This window comes from Gymnogyps californianus, chromosome 2 (genome assembly GCF_018139145.2).
Source record: "Gymnogyps californianus isolate 813 chromosome 2, ASM1813914v2, whole genome shotgun sequence".
NCBI classification, from domain to species: domain Eukaryota; kingdom Metazoa; phylum Chordata; class Aves; order Accipitriformes; family Cathartidae; genus Gymnogyps; species Gymnogyps californianus.
The window spans coordinates 145,468,628-145,482,602 of NC_059472.1; the positions used below are offsets into that span (position 1 = coordinate 145,468,628).

General features: G+C 39.6%; 1 protein-coding gene across 3 annotated transcripts in view; it reads left to right on the forward strand.

The window, feature by feature from the left end:
• The first annotated feature begins 276 nt into the window (after nt 1-276).
• LOC127012528 (macrophage mannose receptor 1-like) overlaps nt 277-13,975 on the forward strand; it is a 64,728-nt gene continuing 51,029 nt past the window's right edge. For 2 of the 3 annotated variants that reach the window (XM_050890665.1, XM_050890664.1), the window contains exons 1-4: nt 277-337; nt 4,293-4,694; nt 6,175-6,348; nt 10,976-11,140. In XM_050890665.1, the coding sequence (XP_050746622.1) occupies nt 277-337; nt 4,293-4,694; nt 6,175-6,348; nt 10,976-11,140 (802 nt within the window). Of the gene's footprint in view, nt 338-4,292; nt 4,695-6,174; nt 6,349-10,975; nt 11,141-13,975 lie in introns of those variants that run through there. The other variant, XM_050890666.1, reaches the window with a different exon arrangement.

The window sequence follows — 13,975 nt, forward strand, 5'->3', positions numbered from 1 at the left end:
TCTCAGCTATCACCACTTTATCACCTGCATGTGCCTGGAAGGAGGCTCTTCCCTCCGCTGAGGGGGGAAAAAAAAAAAAAAAAATCAGCTTAGGAAAGCAAAGTTTGAACAGCGAATTCCTGTTATTTCAAAACGCCCCATGTGACAGGATATTTCCTTATCATTTCGAGCCCAGAGCTTTCCCCTGATCCACCAGCCCTTCACAAGTGCGGAGGACCGGCCCGGCGGGAAGCCCTCTCCCCACAGCGGCTGGGCGCCACGGGCGAAGCCGCGGCGATGGCTCCCTCCCTGGTCCTGCTTCTCCTCGCACTTCTCCCCCGGGTTTTTGCGCTGCTGGGTAAGTGCCCGCAGGGGCTGTGCGGGATGAGACGCGCCGAGAAAAGAGCGGGGTCGCGGCGGGCGGCGGGCACCGAGCCCAGCCTGACCTGGGGCTTGGGCGGGAGAGGAGGGAACGTCTGCACAGGTGGAGAAGCCCGCGGCCATTTTAACCCCCTCGGTGCTGCCTAAGGGCAGCCTCGGTGCGGCGGGCCGGGCAGCTGAGGGAGGGCCCGAGGGGAACTTCCCGTCGAGCCCTCCCTCAGCCCCCCACCTCTACTGCCTTCCCCTCCTTGCCTGCACCCTGAGGTGCCTGGTAAGCGAAGCTGCCCAACAAGGCAGCCTTTTGAGTGCCCATGGCGTTGCGGGCACTAAACAGGGCTGTCACCAGTGGTGCCTCAGTTTCCTCCACTGCTCCGGGGACTCAGTCCCTGATCGATTTAACACCATCACCCAGCTTTCCCTGAGATACCTCCTCACTGCTGAGGTTTGCAGAAGGGCCTGATGTTGGGGCTCTGCCTTTCATCCAGTCCTCGGGTCTTTGATGGGCCTGGGGACCTGCTTTTGGCAGATGGCTTTCGTGGGGGGATGTTAAGGTAGCTGAGGTATTGGCACAGATTAAAGCTGTGAAAACAGGTGAAAGCTGTGTTTCTTGGTGAAACCTGGAGCTTGCACCTGCTCACTCTGAGAATTACTGTGATTTCCAGCGCACAGCTATTTTTCAGTGGAAGTTTTGCATCTGCCCTTCCCAAAAGCCTCTCAGCATCCTCTGCTCTCCAGGTTCAGGTCTACTGAAGCAAAACTTCATAACACTGCCTTGTAACCTTTCTTGCTTTGTGTAAATAGCAGCAATCATTGTAGGCCATCTGGTAAGCAAGAGTCTGCGTGGAGAAGACAGTCTTCCTACCTGCTTGCTGCCTCATTGCTCCCCCCTCTCTTGCTTCTGGCTTTTGGTGTGCTCTTCTGGTGCTCTCCATTAGTGTTTAACACTAGTAGCACTTCACTGGCTTCACGAGTTACTTCTTGATTTACACTTGTGTAATCTGTGATAGTTTGCAAATGCTGCAGAGTGTGAAGCTACCTTGGCATACTGGAAATCTCTACTGTGGAAAAGATACTTGGCCAGTGAGATTTTACAGTACTTGGCACAATTCTTCGGGTATAAGCTGGGGCCAGAGATAGGCAAATAGTCACAGTGTGGTTGGTGAAGAAAAATGAAAGCCTGTGAGAAAAATTCTATTAGGATCTACTTGGGACATTTGAGGGAAAAGATGCTAGATCTCCCTGAATGGGTTATAACGGTGAGGTAAGTTGGTTCCTATGCCTGGCACGTTCCTATGCATTTTAAAGAACCTCCTTCCAGGAGTAAGTTCCAAATATGGATTACTCTGTTAGAAATTGGTGTAATTCGAAGTACCAAGACTGTGGTACTCATGATCGCACTGTGGTGGACCTTTAAGTGTACCACCTGCAGTTCATCTAGAGTGAAGAATGGCACCCTGTTATGGGAGCTCTATAATAAATGTTGCTACAGAACAGTGAAACACAGTTAATGGTTATATGAGTAATTCTGCTCAGCCCATTTTACAGATACAACTCATCATATTGACAGGAGCAGTATCAAGTGTTTACAGAGAAGAGTTGGCAGGGCATAGAAAGGGTTGCACAAATACGTGGCTTGTTTCATATCCTTCTAGACTATCTAATAATTCACATGGAAAGTGTTGTATGGGAATCCCCTTTGGTGTCCAAGCAGGCAGAACAAACATAGAAATAAAGCTGTAAATAGAGCAATACAGGACGATGCTACAAGTCTGCTGTATGGTCATGGATGACACAGGAGCAACTCTGAGGGGAAGGAAATCCTGCAACTACAGTCTCAGCCACAGTTGCTCCTGCATCCTGCTACGTCCTGTTCTGTCCTCCTGTTTTGGTGCCAACTTAGTTTCAATGCCTGCTTGGCTGTGTTGGCCCTTTAGCTGCTTACCTATGTATTATTCCCTGTCAGAGCCCTGCGTGCACTGGGGCCCTTGTGTAAGGAGCCATGTTGCATTTACACACTGCTAACGCTTTGTAAAGGTGCAGTCAGAATAGCAGAGGGCCAAAGATTTGTCTTGCCGCCCCCCCCCCCCCCCCCCCCCCCCCCCCCCCCCCCCCCCAACACTGGCTAGACCTCTTTGTTCAGCTTTCCAACCTTGTTTCTGAAGCCAAAACTCTGCTCCCTTTCAGGCTTGGGTGCAGCAATCCAGGCTTTTGACTTTGGGGTACCTTTTTCACGTGCATAGCATCCTCTCTTTAACACCATAAGCTGTATAAAATAAGGAATGTTATTTTAGGCCACAAATACAATTTTAGCAGTTTGAAAGATCAGGCAGTGTTTTCCACACATGTAAAAATGTCTGACATCTCTTTTAGCCAGAAACTTTAAATAAGATTTCAGGAAAAGGAGAGTTGCAAGCATTGCATATATCAGTTTACAATAAAATTGTGCTAAATGCTGGTAGAAAAGCAGAATAAAAAAAGTTATCACCAGCAGTGATAATTATACATTTCCTTGTATTGTCTGTGAGTAAAACAGATTGGCAAAAGGCAACAATTTCTGTCTCCAGTGCTCATCACTTTTACACTACTTCCCAGTGAGTTGGGAGCCAAAGGATAGGAGAAGGAAACTGAACCATGGATGAGATAAGTCTAGGTCAGCTCTTTCTCTGAGAGAGAGGTTATTCATTCCCAGGTTGTTCTTCTGCAGAAAAGTATGATTATTTCCACATTGGAGCCTCAGCAGAGAAGGGAAAATTCTCTGTGGTTAACCTGTTTTCCCCTTAAATATTTCTCCATTATAGAATTTGTTTAATTTGGTAATCATACACTAAAATAAATAATGTTTTAATTAGCTTCAATCCCCAGAGTCACATAAATTAGTATTTCTCTTTCCTAGTTTGTAGCCCAGTTAAAATATAGTTTTAAGACCTTATGCATCCTGTTACGTTATGCGATCCAATATCAGAGAGAACTATTCAGTTACCGTGCTAAAATGTATCTCAAGGGGATCAGAGAGGAGAAATTCTCAGTCTTTGGGCAAGACCAGCTCAGAAATGTTGCACTCCATAGTACATCCAAGTGTAAGAGATGTGAAAAACTTTTCTAGTGGTTACAATTTTGAAATAAACCTTGAATACATGAAAATGCATGCTGTGAAGCACTATTTACTAAGAGGGAGAAATAACTTTGGGAGGTATGAAGAGCCTCATAGATTTTGATAAGTCATTAAGAGGCATACCTGATAATGGCAAATCCCACTTGTCAGTATTTCATTCTTAATGGAGAAATGTAAGAAAGGAGAAAGAAACCACTGATGACTGCAGTTGAGTGAAAAATGAGTATGCTGTTCTAGCCCTACAAGTAGCTTGTCTATAAAGCTTAAAAAAATATCCTTCCCCTCAGTTAAGATTTTAAGGATTTTAGCAGAGCTTATGGGAACAGAACTCCTCACTGTGGGGAAACAGAGCCTGAAGAATTTAGTGGCTGTTGTCATCTCCTCACGCCTGGGAGCCAGGATCAAGGAGCCAGTGCTGCTGGAGTGCTCAGTGTTGGGATCTGCAGTGTACAGTTTGCGTGCTCCCTTGTTTCAGTAACTCCCATAGGTGCAGCTTGGAATAATACCATGTGGGTTTTTTTCTCTTCAGTTTAACCCATGCTTTAAAGCTTTAGGAGACACTAGGTCTGCATCTCTGCTGCCTTGCACTTTTGAGTGTAGATGCTTTCACTGACACAAAACAGTTGAAAAGTCCTCACTTCTGAACTAGTTGCATTCTACAGTCACTTTAACAGGTCTAGGCCACAGCAGTACTGCACCTTCTTTTGCTGAACAGATAATGAGATTTTAACCCCAAGAGTGGTGTCCAGATTCATATTTCATTTAGATAATAGGTAAGATTACTTCAAACCAAATGATTCCACTCTTTTTTGTCTTACAGATACTAGCATCTTCTTAATATATAATGAAGATCACAAGCGCTGTGTACTGGCTCAAAGTTCTAATTCAGTGACTATTGCTCCTTGCGTTCAAGAAAATGAGTCACAAAAATTCAGGTGGGTCTCAGATCACCAGCTTATGAGCATAGCATTCAAATTGTGCTTGGGAGTGCCTTCGAAGAAAGACTGGGTTCCGATCACTCTGTATCCTTGTGACAAGGCTAGTGAACTTCAGCGATGGGAATGCAGAAATGAGACTCTCTTTGCAATCCAAGGGGAAGATTTGTTTTTCAACTATGGAAACAGACAGGAAAGGAATATTATGCTGTACAAGGGATCTGGTTTATGGAGTAGGTGGAAAGTCTACGGAACCACAGACGATCTGTGTTCTCGAGGCTATGAAGGTAAAGTTCTGTAAATTAATTTCTGTATTTCAAACTCATTTCTATGTGTATCTAATTAAAATATTTAGAAGTGTAGGAGAATTTCCTTCATCTCGTTAATGATCAGTGAGCATGACTTCTGGTGAAATCAGCAATATCTGAGTGTGTATTTTATGTTTTTTTGAGAGGTTCATTTTGCTTTTTTGTCAAAGTTGTCAAAGTTCTGATAGATAATTGACCATGCATGGTAGTGATTCATTTGGAGAGGGGAAAAAAAGTCTATGGTTATTCAGAACGTGTATAACTATTACACAACAGTTAATGATAGTTTTACTATTTACATGTGTACAGAAAGACGTAGTCTAAGTGTATAGTCTGTTGATTATGTTTTTTTTTCCTTGGGGAGCAAATATTAATTATGCTGTAAGAATTTAGTTAACTCTTGATATCTTCAGCTCTAGTATATTGAAGATGCCTTCCTAGGTGTTTGAAGTGAGTCTCAGAGTTGGCTCTGAAATGTTAGACAAAGAAATAAGATATTTTAAATAGTTAAATTTTAAAAAGTTATGTATGATACATACATACATATATACATATATTTATGATAAGTATCTGGGAATACACTTGACTTCCCACTTAGTATTCTTTGACAAACAGAAGTGGTCACAGAGGAAGGTATGGATGCATTTTCTGTAGTTTACACAATTAATGGCTGATTACAGTACTAGTCCTTGGTCTAAGGCCAGAATAAAAGAACCCTAGCAAAGCAAATTATGTGAAAGGAGGCAGGGGGGAGATGGAGTGATGGCCTGCCATTCCTTCCTCCTTTGTCTTCTAGCAGCTCTGTGAGACAATGACCTTGGTATGTCACCTCTCTAGCAGTCCCTGTCAAGTAATGTTCCTCTGTATGTCCTCCCATCAATGCACATACATTATATGTGCACACACAGAAAACTGCTTCAGTTACTCTGATAAGTTTCATCGAGTCAGGTTTCTGATGAAACAAAAATTATCTTTGGATGCCAATGGAAATTTTATTTGGGCATAGTATATTGGAGTCACTCTGTGGTATATATCTTTCAAGTTTATATGTACATGCTCTTCCCTGTCTAAAATGATCAGCAATTGAGTGGGTTATTGACAGAAGAATCAGCAGTTGTTTGTGCTTAAAAAGAAAATTGCTTAACTGTGTGGATTTTATACTTTCGATTGTTATGCATGTAAAATTTAGCATGGGAATGTACTTGTCTTGGCTCAGTCAGTTCCGGTCAGTGGACTCCTTAAGCAATAAAAATTTATCCCATTGTGGACATGGTATCATGTGGTATGAGCTTAGACCTAGAGAGTAAAATTATCAATGTCCCATTTCTAGTACAGTTTGTATACTAAGCTAGCAAGCTCTGCTTGCTATAATATGGTATAATATGATCATAAAGCTGAACTGATATATATCCCATGCTTATTACTGCTTACATATTTTAAAATTGTTGTGTCTCCTTAGATACCTACACAGTGAAAGGAAATGCCAATGGAGCACCTTGTGTATTCCCTTTTAAGTTTGGTGATAAATGGTATGCTGACTGCACCGATGCTGGCAGATCAGATGGCTGGTTCTGGTGTGGAACCACTTCAGACTTTGATGTTGACAAGATATATGGATTTTGCCCATTGAAATGTAAGTTTTGTATGTTCATTATTCTGCTGTGCTGTTATTCAGCTGCCTGGAAATGGTGTCCTTAATATGTGCTTTACTGTACAAAATACAGTTTGAAATGGTGCATTTTTCTGTCTCCATTCAGCGTGCTACCCTCTGAGGAACTACTTAAATATGCAAATACAGGGCTCAGCATAAAAAAAATTGACCAAGTACATCCAGGTGAAAGTGTGTTAATCGTATGCTGAAATCTGTAATTACACCGTTTACTTAAATAGAAAGTTAATTAGATGTAAAGATGTTACATTAGTATATGCAAAAGGCCATGTAGAGATTTGTGCAGCAGAATTGGAAGCTAGAATATAGCTTAATTGAAAATTAAGACTACTTTGTAGAACGAGTTGCCTTTTAAACATGAAGGAGCTTGCATGAACTTTTTACTAAATCCCAGTATTTCCCAAATCTGTGTGCTACGTTGTAGTTCTGTATTTAAAATCAATAAGAAGTATTTATATTCTAAATTCCCTGGTTTGACTATAGTTAGAGTTTGAACTGTAGTATTATGAATATACAGAACTTAATTTAGAAATGTTGATATTACTTTAAGTAAATTGGAGTAATATGCCTATATGTATTTGAATTCTTTTCAATTTGAATAAAGTTTCTCTGAACTTCTGTAAAATATGTACTAAGCATTTTGTCTGCAAGCTGCTGCTTCTTCTTTAATGCTGAGAGAGGCAGCACTTCTCCCTCCCTTCTTCTTTATTATTGTGTTTTGCTGTAAATCTCCAGCTGAAGGCAGTCAGAACTAAGGAGAAAAATATGTCTTTCCTTTGATATGAAGAAAAGAGTTTGGGTTGATCTTAACTGGTTTGATGATGAAGTATTAGTGTCCTTGCCTGGTTTCCATGAATGTTGCATTCATTATTTCAGACAAATAAAAATTGCATGTTTTTTTTTTTTCTATGCCAGTATTATTTTCAAGATATTAAAACCATGTTGGGAATATCAATCCCATTAATACAGCACATGCAAAATCAGCTTAAGAATGCTACCTGTCTAGTGTTCTTTAAGTATAGCAAATAGGAGGCATCATTAAAATTTTGTTTAATTCTTTGGTATAATTCAAGGAAATCCATTCAGATGGCTGTGATTGTTTTTGGAAAAAGCTGCTTTATGCTGATTGCCTGCATGTTTCCTTCTTGATTCTTCAGTACTAGCTATAAAATATTCAAGTTTGGGTCATGTATTTTCATGAGAGACAGGCTGTGGTAGCAGAAGTTTTAGTCAGCCCTATGAAATAGGAATGCACTGCATGAGAGAGTGATAAGTTAATAACTTCAACAGGACCTTTAAACATAGAATGTCTAAGTCTTTGTATGTTAAAGTTTATTTAATAAGATTAAAATGTTTCTTAAACCGTCTGGGCAGCAAAGGTGCCGATATGAAAATATGTGATGCTGACTATTACAGCTGTTCATAGTGGGGCCTGGACATACAGTGAAATTATCATGATTGAACCAGTCACTCTTTTCCATCGTGAGCAAAACCGGCTCAAGTGTTCTCCAAAATGAAGAGGGCATAAGACTATACTTCTAACAGTTATTCTTCTCAATAGAGGTGTAGAAATTTGACCAGTGGAGGTAACATAGTTGTGAGTATGACTCTTTATTTGGTGCTTTAAAAAGAGATGCTGATATAGTGACAGTTGAAAGTGAAATCTCACAGGAAGAAACTGAGAAGTGTTGCTACATCAGACAATTTTTAGTAGCCTAGGAAATACTGGTTCTTTACAGGTTACACTGTGTCTTTTTGAGCTGTATGTTGCCCTGCAATACAAAAGTAGGTGTTGGGGAAGAAAACAGGTTGCACAGTGTAAGACCATCAGGAGAGTGAGTCATGAGGTGTGACTCACTATACACTCTATAGCTGTATTCAAGTGGGCAAAAGTCCATTCAGGCCCCTTTCTTGACAGATGAAAGAGCTAGAATTTCTGTGAAGAACTGAGAAAGCCTTCTAAATGATGCATAAAACTTGCAGCTGACTAGGAAGGAAACAAAAAGTGCAGAGAATGAGGAAATATTTAAATAGTCTTAGCCTGGTATGTTAATTATTAGGCAAATCTACATGCTTTCACAAATACTGAATTTATTTTTTATGACAGGCTTTTTCCCCATGCTGGTGTTTAAAGACATTTTGAAGGGTTTTTCATTGTGGTTTTATGTCTGGTTCAAAATGTCTGGTGAATCGGTCAAATAAGTTGTATGGGGTTAATTGTGTTATTTTTTCTGATTTGTCTGCAACTCATAACCTGACTTTGGACCTCACAAATTTATCTAGGAAAAAGAAAGAGAGGACCACTTTAGGAAAAGATATCTAAGTGAAGATAAGCATGTGAAGGAAGTTTAGTATAACTTAGGCTTTTTTACTGTTGACAGCATTATATCTTTATATACTATATTATAAATTCACGTAACCTGTAATGTCTTTGTTATGAGATTCCTTCCCTACTGTATGCTCAGAGAAGAAGCGATAGCAGTTATTTTATAGACTGTCTAACAAGATTTATATTCAGTTTTTGTTTGGCATGATTCTATTCATGCAGTTTCCGAGGATATTGGACTGAGATTCCAGCTTGGTTTGGATGGATAACTAAAGAAACAAGAATACTTTATTGTTACTGCTAGTCAAAGGCCAGATTTCAGCTTGCAATTTTGAAATTAAAATCTCTCAAGATTCTTCCGTTTCCTAATTCAGGAGAAATACTGTATTTTGACATGATAATCATGTTGACACTTTTTAAAATTATAAACGTCATAAATATCTGCATTGGTCAGGACTTTATGCCTTTCCTATAAGTTTGAACTTGTCTGTCAAGGGCTATACCTGAAATGCAATGCATTTTTGGTCTGCTTTGCTTTGTTTTAAAGACTGAGAACTTTCAAAGACACAAGTGAAATCTTCTGACTTACTACATTGTACTTCTGGGATTTTGATAGTAATCATAGTGGAAATAGCTAGTTCTCACTAATTTCAGTGTATACAAAAATGCATGCTGAATTCATCTGTGTAGGGATAAATTTCGGCTTTTTTAGTCTTTTTCCAGTTATGTACTAAGGATAGGTGTGGTTTAATATTAATTTAGTTTAGATGCTAAAATATACAATTCCAGAAAAGTGATTCATCTTCTGGTTTCTCTGGGAATACTAAGCTTTAAGCAATAGCATATAGATTTTCCAAAATCCTGCTCTGTGAAGGCATTTGACCTCATAGAACTCAAATATCTTAAAAACAAATTTTCCAAGGTTCAGAAATGAACTTTATTTTTATGAAAGACCGAAGTTCTACAGGAGAGCACCATATGCAAGTCAGCTATAAATTATGAGACTGGGGGAGTGAGGCGGAAGGTTGGATGAATGCCTGAGACTTGTTTACCTCTTCCTCTGTAATAATTGTACAAGACTTATAAAACCCTTTCTATCAAGTTAGAGACAGTTTTCTTTACTGAATTATAGATTTTACTATTTTTGCAATCTCCATTTTATCCCAGGCTTGTGTTTGTGCACAGGAATTTATGGTCTTATAGAACATAGTGTAGCGAAGAAATTTTACCTTCTGATAGTCATAAAATATTCTGGACAGAAGTTGGTTTGTGGATAATAATAATGAGATGAAAGTTCCCATTTTTAGTCAAATGTCATTATGACAGTAGGTTATATTTGATTTTTTTTTTAATAAGGATAATTTGAAAAGAAGCACATCATATTATCTATAGACTATCAGATTTAATGCAGGAAAAACTGGAACTGGTTACTGACCTGCTGACATCTAACATGTACCATCCTTTGTCTTGAGTTTTGTTTATTGTACTGTTTTCCTCTTATTTGCACACTTAAGTTTTCTGAGCTCTCTGAATTCGGAAAAGGAAGAGACCTCTTTCTCTCAAATTTTTCACAGCTTGCAAGTTGAGGGACTCTGATACAGGCTGCAGGAATTTCAGTCATTTTCCCATTGTCAGCAGACATACAGTGACCTCTGCTATATTCTGCTTTTGTCATGTAACTTTAATCTCTTTATGTGATATTTAGCTCAGCGTTGTGGCCTCCTGTAGGTTCCACTTTTGGCAGAGCAAGATCACACTGTTTTCTGTTGCTTATTGTGGTGATTCAATTAAGACAAGCCAGGAGAGACTGCAGCAGTGTAAGAAGTGTGGTACCTTCTGGGGCCACTTCTAATGTTGGGCCCTGCTGGATGACTTTTTCACTGGTTTGGCATTGCCTAAATGTGCCAAGTTCAGGTATTCAAGGAGATCACAGTCAGGTCACGTGGCAGAGAAGAAAGCGTGATGGTATGTCAGATACATGCATAAGAAATCAGGAATTGCAGGAAGGTGTGAGATGGATACTGATAATGTAAGTTTTGCGTTCTTTGCTTGAGTCTGTTTCATTACCTGCGTACTGTCCAACATGGCTGTCATGGTTTAGCTCTGCCCTGGATTTACTAACACATTAGAGAGCCTCAGGACTCCTTTCAAACCACTTGTCTATAGCAGTGTTTAGGTTTTGTGTATTTTTGCTACGCAATTTATTCTATATTTTATCTGGCTCTGTCTTCATGATCAGTTACAGTATTTCTTTTCTCCCTACAGTTAATAGTATTGATTTGTTGTGGAATACAGATCCTTTAACAAATGTCCAGTACCAGATAAACTCTGAGGCAGCTCTGAAATGGCACCAGGCAAGAAAAAGCTGTCAACAACAGAAGGCAGAGTTATTAAGCATCACAGAGTTGCATGAACAAACATACCTGACAGGTAGGGTAATATCCATCAGGTTTTTTTAAAAAGTGCATTATTGTAACAGTGACACTTATATAGCATGTTCCATCTTGAAAATTGATATTTGTTCAATTCTGGTAATTAGTAGATTTAAATTGTTATCTTCAATGATTCAGCTGGAAAAATCGGACAGATAATGATTATTTTATCCTGATTAATTATTGCCAGAAACTTACAGTAACATAAAAAATACAGCAATTAGGTAATGCAAGCAATGAAGAATGAATGTTGGAATGCAGGAAAATGCAAAATAGTTTGTAAACCAAAGATGCAGATACCGAGGTTGCATACTTTTTGTGCTCTACTTGTTGTGTGTCCTAGTCAGCATTTTTGGCCTATCTCATTGAAGCTGTTGTATCATCAGTATATGCCAAAATACGAAAAGAAAGAAAAAGAACTAATAAACAAAAGAGCTCACAAATAGCTTATTTTCGATCTCATTCAATGTTTTTTGAAGTAATTTCCAAACTTCTCTGAGAAAATTCTCTCCTGAATTTGTACTTGAATATATTTACCTTCTACAGTGAGACAGTCTCCCTGTTATTACCTTCTTAGCCTGAGCACACACATGAAATAGTCCACTAATTCATCTATTAAATAGATTAGAAAATATTTTGAATGTGTTACATCAGTTGGAAGATAAACTATTCTATGCCATAAGCTATATGTTGTACTCTGTAAGTTCATAGAATCATAGAATCATAGAATGGCTTGGGTTGGAAGGGACATTTAAAGATCATCTAGTCCACCCTCCCTGCCATGGGCAGGGACATCTTGCGCTAGATCAGGTTGCTCAAAGCCCCATCTAACCTGACCTTGAACACTTCTAATGATGGAGATCCACAAGTTCTCTGGGCAACCTGTTCCAGTATCTCACCACCCTAATCGTAAAAAATTTCTTCATTATGTCCGATCTGAATCTACCCTCTTTCATTTTAAAACCGTTGCCCCTTGTCCTGTCATTACAGGCCCTGGTAAAAAGTCTCCATCTTATAAGCCCCTGTTATACACTGAATGGCCCTGATAAGGTCTCCCTGGAGCCTTCTCTTCTCCAGGCTGAACAACCCTAACTCTCTCAGCCTTTCTTCACAGGAGGGATGTTCCAGCCCTCTGATGAATTTTTGTGCCCTCCTCTGGACCTGCTCTAACAGGTCCATGTCTGTCTTGTACTGAGGACCTGAGAACTGGATGCAGGACTCCAGGTGGGGTCTCACCAGAGCAGAGTAGAGGGGCAGAATCACCTCCCTCGACCTGCTGGCCTCGCTTCTTTTTATGCAGCCCAGGAAAAAACTGGCTTTCTGGGCTGCAAGCACACATTGCTGGCTCATGTCCAGCTTTTCATCCACCAGTACCCCCAAGTCCTTCTCTGCAGGGTGGCTCTCAATCCATTCATCCCCCAGCTTGTATTGATACCGGGGGTTGCCCCAACTCAGGTGCAGGACCTTGCACTTGGCCTTGTTGAACTTCATGAGGTTCACTTGGGCCCACTCGTCAAGCCTTTCAAGGTCCCTCTGGATGGCATCCCTTCCCTTGAGCAAATCAACTGCATTGCTCAGCTTGGTGTGATCTGCAAACTTGCTGCTGGTACACTCAAAGCCACTGTCTATGTCATTGATGAAAATATTTAATGCAGACCCTAGAGGGACACTGCTTGTTATTGGTTTCCATTTGGACATTGAGCTGTTGACTGTAACTCTTTGGATGCAGACATCCAGCCAATTCTTTATCCATCTAACAGTCCATCCATCAAATCCATATTTCTCCAATTTAGAGGAATGATAAATGTATTTTTAATGCTATGAACAGTCTGTTCTGTCTGAACTTTTGTTTTCAATTTAAGGATTTTGACAAAACATGGGTCTTTATTTTTACTGAGTGTGATGAAATTATTGTTGAAATTAATGCTCAAGGGAGCAATCTAGCACTAACATATAGGAGTGAGTTATTAGTAGGTGTGTTTTAATTGCAAACTAGTAGATATGGCTGCCAAATGTATGTGAAAATCAGTTTTTCATTCTATAGCTACCCTGGCAGTACCAGGATTTCCTGTCGTGCTCAGTTCTTGATTGTCTTAACCACAACTTGTTTGTATAGAAGTAGTACCGGAACACATTAATGTGTTGGTGCCAAATCAGGCTCTTGTATGACATTCCAGTCCTTTCCAGTGCTTAGCTATCCCTCCTTTTAACCTTGTCATGCTTCAAGTGCTGCCCATAATCACGGTGTCAAAGACAACTAAAATATATATAGCAAAATTACATACTGGTATAATGCCCTCGGTAGAAGCAGAAATAAATAATATATACTGTGCAATGATTTTCTGTGAGCTATGCAGAAATACATTTAATTCAAAAAAATCAAGGTCATCCAGCTGGGCTTCCAAGTCTTATATGAAAGGCAGAGATAGACAATTGATTAATAATGACTATAAATAATGCTAGAGAATTCAGCAGGACCAGGCACAAGCATGATATTTCCAGGTGCTTTTCAAAACTAGAGCAGTAAGTTGGAACTGGTTTTGGAAGCCTGACATCATTGGCTAAAGAAGTGAAATCAGATGAGTCTGAAAAATGTACAAGATGTGCTGTTAAAAAGACGATGTTTGGAGCGATCGCATTTTAATGTATTTTGATAAAATGCGAACAGTTTTTTTTACTTTACAATATTTTGTAAATTTGAAACTCACACTTGTTAATTTTATTGGAAGAGAAAATACACAATAGGAAACTATTCACGTTTCATTTTAGAAAACTGATTTTTGGTTTTGTGGTCTTTTGTGCAACTTTAACAATTTAATATTTTATGATTCTG